General features: G+C 35.1%; 1 protein-coding gene across 3 annotated transcripts in view; it reads right to left on the bottom strand.

The window, feature by feature from the left end:
* LOC106878508 (short transient receptor potential channel 7) overlaps positions 1-18,964 on the bottom strand; it is a 651,584-nt gene that overhangs the window by 25,155 nt on the left and 607,465 nt on the right. For all 3 annotated transcript variants that reach the window (XM_089348483.1, XM_089348479.1, XM_089348484.1), the window contains exons 5-9: positions 12,393-12,569; positions 9,708-9,872; positions 7,369-7,627; positions 5,169-5,308; positions 3,035-3,134 (exon numbers count right to left, since the gene is read on the bottom strand). In XM_089348483.1, the coding sequence (XP_089204609.1) occupies positions 3,035-3,134; positions 5,169-5,308; positions 7,369-7,627; positions 9,708-9,872; positions 12,393-12,569 (841 nt within the window). The remainder of the gene's footprint in view (positions 1-3,034; positions 3,135-5,168; positions 5,309-7,368; positions 7,628-9,707; positions 9,873-12,392; positions 12,570-18,964) is intronic.

Below are 18,964 nucleotides of genomic sequence, written 5' to 3'. Positions count from 1 at the left end.
TTGAAAGCAATGGTTGACTGATTGCGTCCATGAGAATTATATTCAGTAGATTATCGAACCTCTACACTGCCATTAACATTTAGCATTTCCCCAATAATCTGTCAAATACAAACAAGACAAACATCAAATTTAATTACCCCCATTTCTTTATATATTGACCCTAATTATCTTTCCTTTATTTATGGCTGTCACTCATTTTTCACTCCTGCCATTTCGTTCCTCCACTTCTGGTTTTTTTATCACCCGGCTTCCCACCTGCCTCTGGGGATTACCCTCCCACTTCCATTATTACACTCTTTCTCTTTCTTTACCACTTCCTGTTGAGTCTTTCACGCTTTCAATTTTTCCCGTTTTCACTCTCTCTTTATCATTTTCTCCCTTCCTTCATTACACGACCTCCCTTTATCACCCCTCCCTCTCTTTCTCTTCTCACCAATTATTATTACTCCTCCACCTTCATCATTCTCTCTCCCCCTCTCTCTCTCGATCACCCTCCTTTCTATCTGTATTTCTCTCGCCTTCTCTGTTTACAACACATTGATTACGAATCATCTCCCTCTATCTTTATCTCTCCTTCAATCTATATTCACCAACGTTCCTCTTTCTTGAATCACCCTATCAATCTATATCGTTATTCTCTCCTTTATTATCGTTCTAATTGTCAATTGCCCTAGTTCATAGGTTGTCAAAGTGGGCGCTACCCTCCCCCCAGTGAACGTTGAGGGGTCCAGGTGGGTGCTGGTGTCTAAGGGGGTGGTAGAGAAAAAGGAGGCATTGGGAGACGCTTATGAATTTATAATACTATCATAGTATTCTATACAAATTATATATTATCTTAAATATCAAATGATTCATAGTATATATAAATTAGAACAAATATAAATTTTTTAATGCATAAAAATAGGGGTTGGGTGCTGAGGGTATTATGTGGCCCAAAAAGTTTGAGAACCTTTGCCCTAGTTGAACCTGATATCAGAATAATATAAATATGTTAAAAAAAAAAAAAGAAAAACTAGAAACTAAAGCAATAAAGATATCAATAATTGAGATAGGACCACAGATCTTTGCTGGTTATCATCGTACACTGTTTATACATGCGCGGCGAGCTGGCAGAATCGTTCACACACCGGGCGAAATGCTTAGCAGTATTTCGTCTGCCGCTACGTTCTGAGTTTAAATTCCGTCCTTGGACAGACAAAGGGATTAAGACAATTACATCGACCCCAGTGCGTAACTGGTACTTGTTTAATCGACCCTGAAAGGATGAAAGGCAAAGTCGGCCTCGACGGAATTTAAACTCAGAACGTAGCGGCGTGAGAGTGTTTGAAATTATAACGCTCTTCTCTGAACGAGACCTCGGTCCGTAGCAGGGTTAACTTTTCAGCTATTGCTGGAACTCACAGCTAAGTGGATTGAGGCAATATGAAATGAATTAAGTGTTTTATTCAAGACCACAGTGTACCACCCTGTCAAAGAATTAAAACCACGATCATACAATCGCGAGTGCAATATCCTAACTACTCGGCTATGTGCCTTCCTCGGTACACTCTACTTAGAATAATAACACGATGCAATGGTCAACGACGACGTCTTAGATAATGGAATCTTAATCATATTGGATGGCCAAATCTGGAATTGCTTTGATCATAGGTTTGTTCGGTCAAAGCTGAATTATGACAGGCCAACAACAACAACAACAAAGTAGACTGGAAATTTATTAAAATATATATAAAAAAAAACTTGAGACTCCGTCGATTACGACGACGAGTGTTCCTGGTGACCCGATCAGCCTTCTCATGAATTAATGTGTAAGTGACTGAGCAGTTCTCAGGGAGATTCAGCGTAGCACAGAATACAAGACAGGCCCATTGAGATTCTAGTGTCTTCAAGAACACAGCGCACGCGCTGGGAAATGAACATACGACCTTAAACTCGTGAGCCGAGTATCCTAACCACTGAGCTAGGCGCCTACACATAAAAATACTTAAGAAATATTATTCTCAATGCCTCATCAATTGTTCTATGAAATATCTAATACGCAATGAGGTCTCTGATCAACCAAAGCCATCCTGAGCAAGTTTCAGCTGCCGTGCATATATATATATATATATGTGTATATATATATATATATATATATATATATATATATATATTTATTAATGTTTGATTTTATGTTAAATTATAAATACAAATAATCCAACTTTAAACTGAAGGATTACATAGTACAATTGGGAGAGTACATACTCATTAACTATAAAAATAAGAGCAAGAGTCGACTGTCCTCGAAGTATCGACTCATTTCCTTTCATCAGTTTGGTGAAGATAAGCAACCTGAAACTTCGAATTCACTGTCAACCTTTTCCTTGTAAAAGATATTACACACACAAATGTAAATGATAGATACACAAAGAAGAGCTAATACAAGAAGCCGTTATCCGATATATATATATATATATATATATATACACACACATAATTAAGGGATCAGCAAATATTTGCTTCACCATATACCGAAGTTCAGAAATAGCAGCTAAAAAAGTTGAGAATCCCACAGATTTCTTCTTGTTTTTGCCTTTGTGAGTTACAAGTGATGCTATCTGTGGGATTCTCAGCTTTTTTAGCTGCTATTTCTGAACTTCGGTATATGGTGAAGCAAATATTTGCTGATCCCTTAATTATGTTTATAAATATATATGAGCTTTTAAATAAGTTCTCCACCAATAATGGTGCTTACATACCGATGGGCTTGGTAAAAATTGTTAATTATTAATTGTTGATTTATTAATGAATTAATAAATTGATAATCCTTTACCCTTTTAATTTGTAATAATTATATATATATATATATATATATAGTTTTAGGGAAAATAACCAAGTTTCAAGAACTCATCGATGAAAATCCACTATCACATATAGAAAAATTAATAATTAAAAGCACAATAAATGAGTATAATATAAATATATATATACACGTAACAGTTTTCGGTACCTGCAGATTTATAATAGTTTTAATATATAAAATATTTATGTTTACCTGCAACCAACCAGTACCAGTATGATTCGGCAGTTTTATTCTTATTAAATAATAGTGTCCAGGAATCGTTTGAAGCAAAATATTCTAATGAGATGCGCACCTGTAGGAAAAAAAATATACATTTTAGCGAGACCCTTCCATTTCTATGTAATATTCCATACATACATACATATATATATATATATATATATATATATATATATATATATATATATATATGTATATATATGCACTTATACGTACAACTACGTACTCACACACACACAATGCGTCAGCAAGCAATTATGTAATCCAATAAGTTAATCGGCCGAAACTCGTGTATGTTTTATAAACCACAAAATACCATATATATACACACACACACATGCACAATGCACACGTTTTGCCAGTTCGTGATATACATATATATATATATACATACACAAACCCACACAGACACACACGTACAAATATATGTATGTATATGTATGTGTTGCTTTATGGTTGTTCATGTGTATATACTTACGTGTCTGTGTATGAATCTTTCCAAATCCATATTTCATAAATGGGGAAAAAAACACATTTGTATGTTTATTTAGATGAGATAAATAGCGAATTCTGTAATGTTGCTTTAGCAGAGTATCCTAACAAGTGAATATTTGATAGTGATGGCATGAAAATACATAAAAATCACCATTTCGCAATTCCGCCGCCGCTACTAGACGCTTTTAATATTCTACTGATATGTTTCTCTCATTTTTAACTCTATACGTCTGTACGAGAAGTTTTCTCAAGACGAATACTGCAGTTTTGCAGCTTTAGTTAGTGTAAAGCAAGATATGCTTGGTAATGTGTGTGTATCTATTTCATTGATATACAATCGTTTCCTTGAAAATCGATCTCATGAACGTTACTATATTTTAATGCAATAATATATATGAAACCATTGATTCATGAGGTGTCGTTGACACAAAATTGAAGATTCTTCAGAATCGTGAAAAAAAAGCTTTAATTAACGATAGTGGCCCTCAATTTTCGAGGAAGCAATTGTAATATAATGAAATAAAAGGGCTTACTCCATTGTCCTTGGTTATAATTGTAGAAACTCTGTCGGACACGTGTTTGGTATGACAATTTTCGGATTACCGTCTGTCTGATAGCTTGGAACCGTTGATGAGCTTAACAGAGTAAACTCCAGTGTTAACACCTCAATGAAATTTATACATATATATGCATGTGTGTGTGGTGTGTGTAATGTGTGTGCATGTGTGTATTTCGCTTAGGCACAGCGATACTTATGATCTAGAGTTTTGTACACACACACCGCATATATATATATATATATATATATATATATATATATATATATATATATATATATATATATATATTTGATTAATAAATTCAATAATAGAATAAAAATCTTTTACAAGAATTTTATCAGGAAGCTAGTGTGTAAAAAAATTTATAAGGGAAATTTCTATTCCCAAGAATATAGTTATTCGTTTATATTTATATAAGGGCATTACTACAGAATAATGCCACACATTCGGTACTAAAATGTGTTTATTTGTGAAGTCTATTATGTGGCATTATTCTGTAGTAATGCCCTTATATAAATATAAACGAATAATTATATATATATATATATATATATAGGTAAGTGGTAGGTTTGCCTCGATCCTTCAGGGGTAGTCTGAAGCAACCAAGCAACCAGGGGATGTTTAAATCCGGAGGCACTCCTGGGGATCACCTGTATGGGTACCGTCTTGGGAAGAGGGCGTCCAGAGGCAGGTAATTTATTGCTTAAACCGTAGTTTATGTATTTACTTGGAGAATGGAGCAACAGATACAAGAAAAAGCATTTTCGTTGGACTAGATAGCCGTTGTTTTATTATGTGAAGCTTGTGAAATGAGTCAGTGTGGAGGTTTAGGTTATGTAATGAGTCATTTTAAAATGACTCATTACATAACCTAAACCTCCATTAAAACAACGGCTATCTAGTCCAACGAAAATGCTTTTTCTTGTATCTGTTGCTCCATTCTCCAAGTAAATATATATATATATATACACATATATATAATGTGTAGTAAATGGGTAACAAATGTTCTTTCGTTCTTGGTGCATGCATGAGGAAAGAACAACGATACTAACCTTAATAATACTTAAATAGCGCAACGTAAATGAGGTTATGTAAAGTGTAAGGACGGCGAAGTCCAAGTAATTATATAAAGAGTCAAAGTAGTTGTGAATGCCTGCAGCGTACACTTGCTTCATCTCCTGCCAGAGCATACCTGTCAAAAAGAAGAAAACAAAAATCAACCTTTGATGCAACAAAACGACAGCTGGCAATAAATACAACCCTTTCTACTATAGTCACAAGGCCAGAAGTTTTGGAGGAGGGAGCTAGTCGATTACTTCGACCCCAGTACTCAACTGGTACTTATTTAATCGACTTCTAAAAGATGAAAGGTAAAGTTAACCTCGGCAGAATTTGAACTCAGAAATATGGTGACGGACGAAATGCTGCTAGCATTTTGCCCGGTATGCTAACGATTCTGCCAGTTCGCTGCTAGGTAATGATCCTTTCTCCTAAAGGCACAAGGCCCCAAACTTTGGGGAGGGGGATAGTTCCTTATATTGACCCTAGAGTTCGGTTAGTACTTAATTTATCGACCCCGAAAGGATGAAGAGCAAAGTCGACGTCGGCAGAATTTGAATCCAGAATGTAAAACCCGAAGAAATGTAGCTAAGTATTTTTGTCTGACGCGCTGACAATTCTGTGAACTCGTCGCCTTAGTAATAATAATAATAATAGTAATAATAATAATAATAATAATAATAATAATAATAATCGTATCAAGACAATTCCCCCCGACGACAACTACCATCTAGGACAATTATACCCATGGTTAATTACCCCCTCTCTAATATATTAAGAAGCTTTAAATCATCTGTTGTCCTCAGGGGTAATTGTCCTTGGAGGGTTATTGTCCACGGGGGCTAAATGTCCTAGACTCAATAACAATAAGAAGAAAAAGAAGAAAAGTGTTTCTTGTAAGCAAATGAAATCTTCGCAGAAGTCTCGAGATCTAAATGAAGTGTCCACACTAAGTCCACACTTTGTTACGTTTCCCAGCGAACTTGTCTTAAACAACAACAACAACAACAATAACAATAGTAATTTTTATTATTTTGATGTTTTCCGAAGTATTTCTGATAATTCCAAAATATCAAAACTATCAACTTGTTGCAAAAATTGTTCCAATAATTCTTATGTTGCAAAAATTGATGGTAGTTACTTCGAGATTCTCATTGTTTTTGTTTTGACCTAAATCTTTTTTTACTTTCCGCATTAACAGTAGAAATATACATATATATTTATATATATAAATTTTTTTTTATTAAAGCTGTAAAAAACCATCACAAAAACTTACTCAGTGTTTCACGTCCCCGATCGTCTGGCCGTTGTGATCGATGTTTTTATAGCATTAATAAAAGCGTACTACTCTACCTTCGGTATTCGACTACTATCTTTTCCACCTTGTTTCACATTCTCCGCTGATTGAAAAGAGTAATGAACAGCTTTTATCGAATTTCGACCCGTATTGGAGACCCATCAAAGGTGTTTGCAGCGTTAACCAAATCCATAGAAGTAACCATTCTCTCTATGGACCCATAAAATCTGGTAGCACCAGAGAGCTGGAGCTGTTAATTTGTATAGCGTTAGTGTTTAACACTTTATTTCATACTAGACGCCTGTGAAAGTGGAACCAAGTCTGCATAGCAAGGCTGTTTGCTTTCTTGTGTTCTTACTGGTGCATTGTTATGCTATACAGAATGTGACGAGACTGGCAAGATAGAATAAATGTGTTTGAATTAAAAATCTCAAACGGAACAGATCAACTTTTAATCAGTTTGGTTCCACAGAAACACGTGACGTATTCTTTTCGCTAAAAATTCACCAAAATCGACTGGGGCAGTAGCTGTTGAATACTTTCTCCAAGAATAACTTAAATTATCATTTTTTTTCTTTCTTTTACCAATCACGTGTGATTGTCAAAAAACAAAACAAAAACACTCAAGTATTGCTTAAATCTAATATTGAGAGTAATCTTTCAGGGTAAACTTTGGCAAACGACGTTTCACATTCCAACATGTTTAGAACAGTTTCTCCAGGCTAAACTTTAAAACCATTTTAAAAGAGACAGCAAATTGAATTTTTTTTAATGTCCATGTCTGTACAAGTTCATTAGGTCTTTGAAAGAAGAGAAATAAGTTCCATTGGGAATAGAATCCGAGTCGCAAACTCGGCTTGTTGGGGCTAGCAGCTTGAAATATATAAGAAACTTACCAACGATCCATATTGAAATTAAGATGTGTATGATTTCCGGTTCATATGTTCGGATCACAAAGTCTTTGGGGTAAGGCGACGAGGTAATGTTTCTGAAATACTGATAGCTATGATTTGCGCTGGGTATTTTATATAGTAACGATTTCTTTTCATCTGGGAGTTCAGTGAATGTGGAAATTATGATCATTATGAGGAACACGACAAACATCATTGTGTGGCCAATAAACTTAATACACGGACAGCGTAGGATCTTCTGTAACTGTTAAAATAAAGGAAAAAAATGATAAAAGAAAACGCACATTAGTTTGCACAATTTATAATTAAAGCGGATGTAGGAATTTTAAAAACTGTTGCACACTTTTCTATCTATTAATCTAGTTATCTATGACTATACATATACACATCTATCTGTCTGTCTGTCTGTCTGTCTGTCTGTCTAGTTGAAATTTACAGAAAAACAAAAGACGAAGACAGGTGTATAAACAACAGGCAAATGTATTAGTTTGACGCTCTGGAAAGTGAAAAAGTCTTTTACGTTTCGAGCCGACGCTCTTCAACAGAAAGAAACACGAGGAAATAAACAAAGAGAGAATAAAAGACTTTTGGAGCTAGCGGTCAATCATGGCGACTGTCTGTCTGTTTGTCTATCTATCTATCTATCTATCTATCTATCTATCTATCTATCTATCTATCTATCTATCTATCTATCTATCTATTTATCTATCTAATCGTTTAACTTTAGAGTGCGCGCGCATGTATATATACGTGTGTGTATGGGTGTGATATGTAAAAGGATTTATTTACATAACTATTATAAATGCTTTCATAATAAACTTATGCATTTATATACTAAATAACCATAATTAAATCACCAATCGAAATGTAAATAAATGTCTAAAACAAAGAAAAACATAACGATTGATATTACGCAATTTGATACATCTTCTCATCGAATTATAAATCCACGTGTGTGTATACAGAGAAACAGAGATACATTGACGAATTTATACACACATATACTAATACATGCCACACACACTCGCGCGCGTACACGCTACGTGTGCATGCGCATGCGCACACATTTAAAAAAAAATGAAATTGAATGGCGAAATACCAAAACGTTGAAGGTATCACAGCATGGTTCACATGCAAAGAATTCTCATTTGAAACAAGGGATGGCATCACCCACTTCTATGTCGGGAATTCTCACCTGATTTGTTTCAAATATATTTCTGGTTGTAAATATACAGGAAGCAAAGATATACCATTTGAGAATCAATCTTTATTCTCTAATTATCACCATCATCTAATTTACTACTTGTGCCACCGTCCCTACCTTATTTCTAAACACAACAATTATTTGATAATAATATGCTTTCAAAATTCGAAAATCTATATTTCAAAACCTAAAAAAAAAAAAATTAAACTTTAAAGATATTTTAATTTCTATTTCTTTAATATCATTTTATGATTCTTTTACTTATTACATATGATTGAAAATTTTCAAAAAGCGTAAGATGTAACCAGATATTTTTGTAGCAATCTCAATATCAATACTTCTTCTTATAAACTCACTGGACAAGTTGTTTTCAATTACAGAATGGAATTCATTATTACTTAGCTTAACTTAAGTGTATTTCCACCACAACGTAAAACTAACCGAGAAAAAGATTTTGGAATGAGCGAAGAGTGTTGGATTAAAATAGGCTTACACATTTCAGTTGATTAGTTGGTCTTAATGTCAAGCATTGTCTGTTAAACGTAAACTATAAACATTTAAAAGAATGTAGAGATAAATAAAGATTTAAAGATAAATCAAAGACAATTGGAGATCAGTAAATCGCTGTTTAATACATCAATGCATAGAGAGGACAATATGTAAATGTATACGTAATACATAAATATATAGATAGATAAATAAATGAAAAGGTAACTGAGCATATAAATTAATGTCTAGGTATGTTTGTGTATGTGTACATACACACTCGCACATATACACACATGTGCGTGTATATAAATTTGTGTATATATATATATATATATATATATATATATATATACACACACATGTTGAAGGCCATGGTAATGTTTATATATGATGAAATGCATGGAAGCGTGATGCTATATAAAGTCGTTGACTCGAATTTGATGTTCTCTAATCAATGTTTTTTTGTGTACACACACACACACACACACACACACACACACACACATAAAGGGAGAGTGAGAAAGAGATGTAAATAGCAAGAAAGAAAGAGATGCAGTTAGAGAGAAAGAGAGCGAGACATAAGTTAGTAGAAATATTGAAACATACAATGTGGTATTCAAAAACGACTTACTTTGGATTTAGGTGCAAACCAATACACTATTGCAAGGATTGGATATGTGGTTGTGACTAAAGTCATTATCATAATTCGTGTTATCCAGTTTGACCTTTCTAGAGTACGAAAATTCGAATACCAGATACTAACAAGTTTCTGCTGGCAACTGGGATGTGCAACGAACTGGAACAGGAAAGAAAGCGAAGATAAACATAAGAAAAATGTTGATGCCGAAGAGGAGATAACTATTTCGAAATGCATTCATCCATCAGTCTGAGTAGAGTGTGCTGCGAACTGACTTGGCGTGTTTAAACCTATCTGTCTATAATGGGAATTTTTGTCCTTGGCAAAATACAGTGTAAGGCTTTCTTGCAGGTTCGAATATGTCTCAAGCATATTCGAACTGGTGACAAGTTTATATTTGTACTCTCTGCTTAAGTGTTTCGTTTCTAATCCGTATAAAGAAAATTGTTTCAACTTAGGCGAGCTCCGACTGAGAAGACATTCTAGCTGTAACCATCCTGTATCTAAGCATATGATTTGAGGGAGGTGGTTGCTATTTCTAGCTGACCGAGTGACCACGCAGACGCCCTTGTCTCTCAGCACAAGGTATGCTATTATAATTTTCCCATTACCTGCTTACCTATGCAGTTGCATAATTTTAACTTGTATATCACACACTTAATATACAGGCTGATTCAGACGCTCTTAGTATTTAAATGGTATATATTTTTATATTACATGTGTTATTTAGTTCTGAATTATATATACATATATATATATATATATATATATATATAAAATACTGTTTCAAATTTTGGCACAGGCTAGCAAGTTCTGGGGAAGGGGTAAGTCGATTATATGAGCCCCAGTGCTAAACTGATAGTTGTTTCATCGACCCCGAATGGATGAAAGGCAAAATCAACCTCGGTGGAATTTGAACTCAGAACGTAAAGATGGACGAAATGTCGCTACGCATTTTGCTCGGCGTGCTAACGATTCTGCAAGCTCGCTGCTTTACGAATAACAAATATATGGACCAACAGAAAACTTTTATAGGCTGTGTATAATGTAGAAGAGCATAGAATAGCTACAATTAGAGTTTATAGATAAAAGTATATATGACATAAATATGTCTTGGAAAATATAAAATTGAAAGAAATAGGTATTAAAAAAATCAATAGAATTTAAAAACATAAAAACCACAAGACAATGATTTCGACTTCTCAGGATGCTGGCATATGTAACAAAAAATAAGTTTACTCATCAAGAAACTGGAAATGAAGGGGTACTTTTTATAGAAAAAATACTAAGTTAATAAGTGAAAGAAACACTGGAGAAGTGACGAATAAAAGACTATCCAGACCAAAAGGTGAATACAGAGCCGCTATTATAGATTCTTATAACGGTGAGTGGAGAGTAAATGTCACTTGAATGCAGTGCGTGACTCGTGTCTGCTTCCGCAAATTCCTAAAAGTACAGCAGAAACATGTGACCTATATAGATTACAGAATATGCTGACACTGTGGATAGACATTCGATCATGTTGTTTTAAATTACGCTGCACGGTGAGAGTAAAATACTTCTACATTTCGATGGAGGTTGGCAACATGAAAACAATGTACTTAATTCGATTCTACGAAATGTGTACAAATAATGAGCACAAAAACTGACGAGAAATGTATCTGAAAATGACAAAGTGATATATAATATATACTTATAATATATATATATATATATATATATATATATATATATATATATATATATGTTTATTTAGAGAGAGTATATATTACTATATATTTACCAGTCATGTTTGTTCAGGATTAAAGAGAAAAACCTGACACTCCGTAGGTTACGACGACAAGGGTTCCAGTTGACCCGATCTACGGAACAACCTGCGGGTGAAATTAACGTGTAAGTGGCTGAGCATTCCACAGACACGCGTACCCTTAACGTAGTTCTCAGTGAGAGTCGAGTCAGCGTGACACAGAATGTGACAAGGGTGGCCCTTTGAAATATAGGTACTACTCGGTTTTGCCAGGTTAGTGGGGTGGAGCAACGTTAAAGTGGATTTAGATGCAGTGTGCAAGAGAGAAGACTGCGTTGGTTTGGTCCTGTGATGCGGTTGAATGCCGACAGCTCCATAAAGAAGTGCCGATCTCTCAGAGTTGATGGAACATTTGTACGTGGGAGACCCAGGATGGCTAAAATCTTAATTCGATTTTATGAAACGTGTACAAATAAAGAGTACAAATACTCATGAGAAATATATCTGAATATGACGATGTGATATATATATATATATATATATATATATATATATATATATATATATATATATATACATACGACGGGCTTCTTTCAGTTTCCATTTACTAAATTTACTCACAATGTTTTGGTCGGCCCGAGGCTATAGTAGAAGATACTTGCCGAAGGTGCCACGCAGTAGGACTGAACCCGGAACCATGTGGTTGGGAAGCAAGCTTCTTACACGATGACAAACGATTTAATCAACTGGTTTTACAGAAATATACCAAATGGCATCTTTAAATAAATAGAATCTCCGTGGGTATCGACGGCCGTTTAATCAGAGATGTGAGAATCGAAACAGAATTTTACCGTTCGTAGCAATCTGAGACAATAGTATATAAATAGTCAACACATTAAAGATGAGCCAACGATCTTCTAAATTATCATTACCTTTTTTTCGTTGAACTGTATTGCCATTTTCAAACGTGATAGAAGTTCATACGTTTCATCTTCACTGGACTGTCCACTTTTGTTCAACAATATCTCAAGCTCGTCATGTCCTCGTACTTTATCGAGCAATTTGACGACATACTGACTCAGCTGGTCAGCTAATGAGAGATAATCATTCTGAAAAAAATAAAGACAAAATCCTCATAAAAAAAAACATGAATAGCATCAGGTAAAATAAAATGTTCTCAAATTGAATCGAATACTTATAATAATTTTTTCTATTGCCCACAGGGGGCTAAACATAGAAGGGACAAACAAGGACAGACAAAGGGATTGTTTATTACATCGAGCCCAGTGCGTAACTGGTACTTATTTAATCGACCTCGAAAGGATGAAAGGCAAAGTAAAAAAACCTGTGATTTTTCCTATTTTATCGGGGTCGATAAATTAAGTACCGGTTACGCACTGGGGTCGATGTAATCGACTTAATCCCTTTGTCTGTCCTTGTTTGTCCCCTCTATGTTTAGCCCCTTGTGGGCAATAAAAAAAATAAGAAACGTTAGCACGCGAAGCAAAATGCTTAGCGGTATTTCGTCTCCCTTTCCGTTCTGAGTTCAAATTTCGCCGAGGTCAACTTTGCCTTTCATCCTTTCGGGATCGATATAACAAGTACCAGTTGAGCACTGGAATCGATATAGTAGACTTCCACCCTCCCCCAAATTGCTGGCCTTGTGCTAAAATTGGAAACCAATATACTTTACATTACTATCTATCTATCTATCTATCTATCTCTTCATATAGTAGAGTGCAATTTCAACCTCAAATTGCTGGACAAATAACATGTATAAAGAACTCCATATTAATTTCCGTTTGTATATTGCATATTTTATTCCTTTGCCGTTTGTACGTTCTATATTTATATATCTAAGTTTTATGAAACAAACAAGAGAAATAAGTGCGCCTATGTTATTTTATTCGGTTGTAAATTCACATGACTAAAAACCCGAGACTTAAGTGAATGAAATAAGTGCAAATCACGAACTTTCAGTCCTTGAGTCACTTAGGAAATTATACAGCTCTAAACTAATACATATATACTCTTGCATATTGAGCTCTATTTCCCGTGTTTGTTCCAAAGAAAACAATATGTGTGTGTGTGTGTGTGTGTCGTTGCAGATTGTGTATAAAATGGTTCACTAGTTCATTATCAGATTAAACATTCCCCTAAATATGTAATACCACTCGGTCAAATGCTTATCTAAGATTATAAATATCATTGATACAGTATCGACAGACTGATTGATAAAGTTGCCTGAGAATCTAAAGTGAAGTAAATCGAAGTTTAATCTCCTTAAAACCGATACATCACTTTGTTTTACTAGTGAATGTTTCTCTGTAAACATAGGAATCAATGATTTGGATTTCGAAGAATTAACATGATTATGTTATTAGTTAGTAAATGTCAGAAGGGATTAGTGATTTACCACCTCTCAAATGTGATCGTCATTTTAAAGATTTCGAGCTAATTCTTCAGTGCATGAGCAGATTTAGATTGGAACCTGGTAACCTCTCGGCACAGCCACCAACCTTACAAAATCGCTAAACATAAAGATCATGCGGAGCAGTTGGATGAGAAAGTAATGAAGTACTTTGTGAAGTTTTTGTGTATGTTATCGGATAAATGTCATTTAGAAGATTTTAGTCTTAGACGCTTAATATGTTTGGAATATCACGGCGTAAACTGATTACCTACACAATATATGTTCTAATTTATCGATAGATTTACGGTGTGTAGTTAGTGCAGGTATTGTTGGGGGTTGAGTTAAGACATTTGATTTGCATCTTTGTGGTTTCGGGTTCTGTTACTCTATGAACACCACGGGCAAATGTATTTTTACTATAACTGCTTGTTGACCAAAGCCTTGTGAGTAAAGTTTGGTTGACGGAAATTGTGGAGAAGGCCGTCCGTAGGACCTTTCAAGATCTTGGTATGGGGTACCATTAGTAAAGTCCATATTGTCGCATGCATGTAGCCAAGGTCTTCAGCCCGGGGATAACGTATTCTCTTCTCTCCTTACCGTTCTCCAGTCTCCGATGCCCTGTAAAAGGTCACGTTCGTTGACCTTCCAAATGGAGACAAAAGTTCTAAAGAGATTGAACTTCGATTTACTTCACTTTAGATTTTCAGGTAACTTTATCAATCAGTCTGTCGATACTGTAACAATAATATTTATAATCTGATAAGCATTTGACCGAGTGGTATTAATGAGAAATAGATTAATGTAAAGAATCGGTGCGTAGAAAATAATTCTAGCACCGCAAAGCAACTAGAATAGTCCTTTCTACTTGTAGGCACTGGGCCTGTAATATTGGGGAAAGGTGGCTAGTTGAACACGTCGATCCCGATTCCCAACTAGTACTTATTTTATCGACCTCGAAAGGTAAAGTTGATTTCGGTGGAATTTGAACTCAGAACGTAAAGACGGGCGAAACACCGCTAAGCATTTTGCCTTAATAAATAATAATAATAATAATAATAATAATAACAGCAATAATAATATGTTAAAGATACCGTGGAATCATTGTTGAAACGTGTGAAGATGTCCGGCGTCATTAAAACTGATAATTGTGTAAAGAGAGGAAAAAAAACACAAAAGAAGGAACAACATGGAAGGAGAAAAAATATACGGTCAGTTTTGCATGAGATACGAACGCCAAGACAGATATAGAGTGAGGAGAAGTGACCTGAAGATAGAGACAGAAGCACTTATATTCGTAGCACAAGAACAAGCGTTAAGGACTAACTATGTGGCAACACTACGGACAGCAACAAATGCAGAATGTGTGGTGAGAGGGGTGAAATGGTATGGCACATCGTTAGCGAATGCCCGAAATTGGCACAGCACGAATATAAAAGACATGTCAATGTGGCAAGAATGATCCGTTGAGAGATCTGTGGAAATCACGGCCTACAAAGAGCAAAGACGTGGTATGAGAAAACCCCAGAAGGAGTCACCGAGAACGAGAATTGCAAAATCCTGTGAGATGCAGTAATTCAGTGCGATCATCGGAACAGACATCGGAAACCGGACATTGTTGTGGTGAATAAAGAACGAAAGAACATGCATGATAAACGACACAGTATGTCCCGGTGACAACAGGATCAAAGAAGAACAACTACGATTCGAAGGGGGAAATACCAAGATTGTGTTCAATGAGGAGAGTAGACGTGATACCAATAGTAACTGGCGCGCTTGGAAGTATCGGCACTAAACTATCAACATAGCTGAAAAAGATTGGTACAGATGGAACTGCAAGATTTCTTTGCAGGGTTTTTGAAGCATGACCAGTAAACAAGTGTTACCTTAGTCTGTTGGCTATGGACAGCAGACACTTTCCTTGATACCCAGCAAAATAAGCTAAGAGATTTCATCAAATAATAATAATAATAATAATAATAATAATAATGATGATGTTTTCTACTCTAGGCACAAGGCCCGAAATTTTGGGGGAGGAGGTCAGTCGATTAAATCGACCCGAGTACGCAACTGGTACTTAATTTATCGACCCCGAAAGGATGAATAGCAAAGTCGACCTCGGTGGAATTTGAACTCATAATGTAAAGACAGATGAAATACCGCTAAGTATTTCGCCCGGCGTGCTAACGTTTCTGCCAGCTCGCTGCCTTAATAATAATAGCTCCCTTCGAAATTGCACGATGTGGTGAATATTTTTAATTGATAATATCAACAGCAGTAACATAAGCGGTTCACAGGTTTAATAGCATTATATAGCTATAAATTTAAAATTAGCACGAAGCTCTTAGATGCTTTTTTGCATCCTTATGCTTCGTGCTAATTCAAAATTATATATATATATATATATATATATATATATATATATATATATATATATATATATATATATATATATATATATATATATATATATATATATATATATATATATATATATATATATATATATATATATATATATATATATATATATATATATATATATATATATATATATATATATATATATATATATATATATATATATATATATATATATATATATATATATATATATATATATATATATATATATATATATATATATATATATATATATATATATATATATATATATATATATATATATATATATATGTTGAGGCGCAATGGCCCAGTGGTTATGGCAGCGGACTCGCGGTCATAGGATCGCGGTTTCGATTCCCAGACCGGGCGTTGTGAGTGTTTATTGAGCGAAAACACCTAGAGGCTCCGGCAGGGGATGGTGGCGAACCCTGCTGTACTCTTCCACCACAACTTTCTCTCACTCTTTCTTCCTCTTTCTGTTGTACCTGTATTTCAAAGGGGCCAGCCTTGTCACACTGTGTCACGCTCAATCTCCCCGAGAACTACGTTAAAGGTACACGTGTCTGTGGAGTGCTCAGCCACTTGCACGTTAATTTCACGAGCAGGCTGTTCCGTTGATCGGATCAACTGGAACTCTCAACGTCGTAAGCGACGGAGTGCCAACAATATATAAATATAATATAAAATATATATATGTGCTAAAGTAAAAACAACAAATAAAATTATAGAAAGAAAAACACAAAACCATCTTAATTAAAGCTTAATTAAATACAAATTCTGACACTTCAACTGAAACTAATGAGACAAAACTTTGCTTTCTTAAAGCTATCTTTTAATTAAGAAAATATTTACCTAAATATTTTGTTTTTTAAACTATTTAACAGTAAGTGACCTAACAAAGACTGAAATTCAGGCCGAGTCAGCAAGACAGTCGTCGTCGCTCTTGTTGTTTGGGTCTTGATCAGTTCCGAGCGAAAAAAAAATGATAAAAGTTTCTTTTTTTACCACCTTGTCATTTCTCAAGTCTTATAAAATTTCATAATCTAATATGCTTTCATATTGGGGCTGCTATTTCTAGAAGGTTGATCATCTAATAAAAGTTTCCTCATTGGCTAATATTTTACTCGTAGTTTGTGCCTTTGTGTCTGCGTTTGTCTCCTATCACCACTTGGCAACCCATGTTAGTGTGTTTACATCTCCGTAATTCCGTAAATTAGCGATTCGCCCCCTCCAAAAAAAAAAAACCGATAAAATAAATACTAGGCTAAAAAAAAAATACTGTAGTCGATTCATTCGACTAAATTTTCTTCAAAGCGGTGCTCCAGTCTAATGAGTGAAGTCTAATGAGTGAAGTCTAATGACTGAAGCAAGTAAACGATATCTAATATTTTCTATTTTTGCGACTCTTGAAAGAAAGTAATCTTGAACAAGTCCTTTTCCACATTAGGGTTGAATGTGAGGGCTGAGCTCGACGGATACGAGATTGAGGATAATCGTGATAGCGACGACTCTGATAGAGGAACTTTAATTCACACAAGAACTTCATGAGATGTGGAAGTTAGTTTAAAGATTATATACTTTAACAATAATTGAACAAGTAAAAAGAAGAAGAAAAAAAAAACGAATTTCATATTGTCTAAATCTTAACCAAATTTCTTGGGAGAATGTTACTGTTTTAATAGGATCGATACCAGGAGTTGGAAAGATGGTAAGCTTTAAAAATAACTGCTCCTTTCTCACTTTGATATATATACGTATTTTTATTGATTTAAACTGGAGAAAGAGGCTGTATCACTGACCTGAGCAGGCCCTCCTGAGAACGGTGAGATGGACTCGGTTAATATTCTTGAATAACTTTTAGATGATGGCTTCGGGGTAAGACACATACAGGGAGATGAAGGCCCACGATCTACTAAGAAATTACTGATCGCAGTGGTTGATGCGCAGTCAGCGTAGGGGTAGAGACTGTGTGCCAATATGATATGAATAACGAGAGAAGAGACAAGTGAATCGGAAGTACCTGGGTACAGCAACTTGCACCGAGGAGAGCAGCAACAGAAAAACAGGTTAGAATGTATTGATGAGCGACTTCCTGTCAGAGAGGCAAGTGACTTTCCTTTGGGCGCGGTCTAAAATATATGAATACTTATCAGTAACCCCACTGTGATATTTCTAGTGGGCTAGAAGTTATTCGAGATGAACATACTTCTCTGAGCAGCTCTTAAAGTCCTTCACTGAATATATAAATATATATATATATTTCTTTATTGTCCACAGGGGGCTAAACACAGAGGGGACAAACAAGGACAGACAAAGGGATTGAGTCTATTACATCGACCGCAGTACATAACTGGTACTTATTTATTCGACCCCGAAAGGATGAAAGGCAATGTCGACCTCGGCGGAATTTGAACTCAGAACGTAACGGCAGACGGAAACCCCCAAAAATGAAGAGCAAACTCACAAAAAAGAACAACAATGCGAGGACGTGGTACATGTAAAGTATTAGCAGACGCTCAGAGAAGGAAAGAAAGGTGGTTTTACGTTTCGAGCAAAGCTCTTCTTCAGAAAGAGGAGACAGGAAAGTCTAATAGGAAAGGAAGACGGAGGGGAAAAAAACCCGGCAACTATTCACATGTGGTTACATTTTGAAATATATATATATATATATATATATATATATATATA

Source organism: Octopus bimaculoides, chromosome 1, assembly GCF_046866305.1.
Source record: "Octopus bimaculoides isolate indiv1 chromosome 1, ASM4686630v1, whole genome shotgun sequence".
Taxonomy (NCBI): domain Eukaryota; kingdom Metazoa; phylum Mollusca; class Cephalopoda; order Octopoda; family Octopodidae; genus Octopus; species Octopus bimaculoides.
The sequence above is the reverse complement of the archived record's forward strand: the minus strand, read 5'-3'. Positions and strand labels throughout refer to the sequence as shown.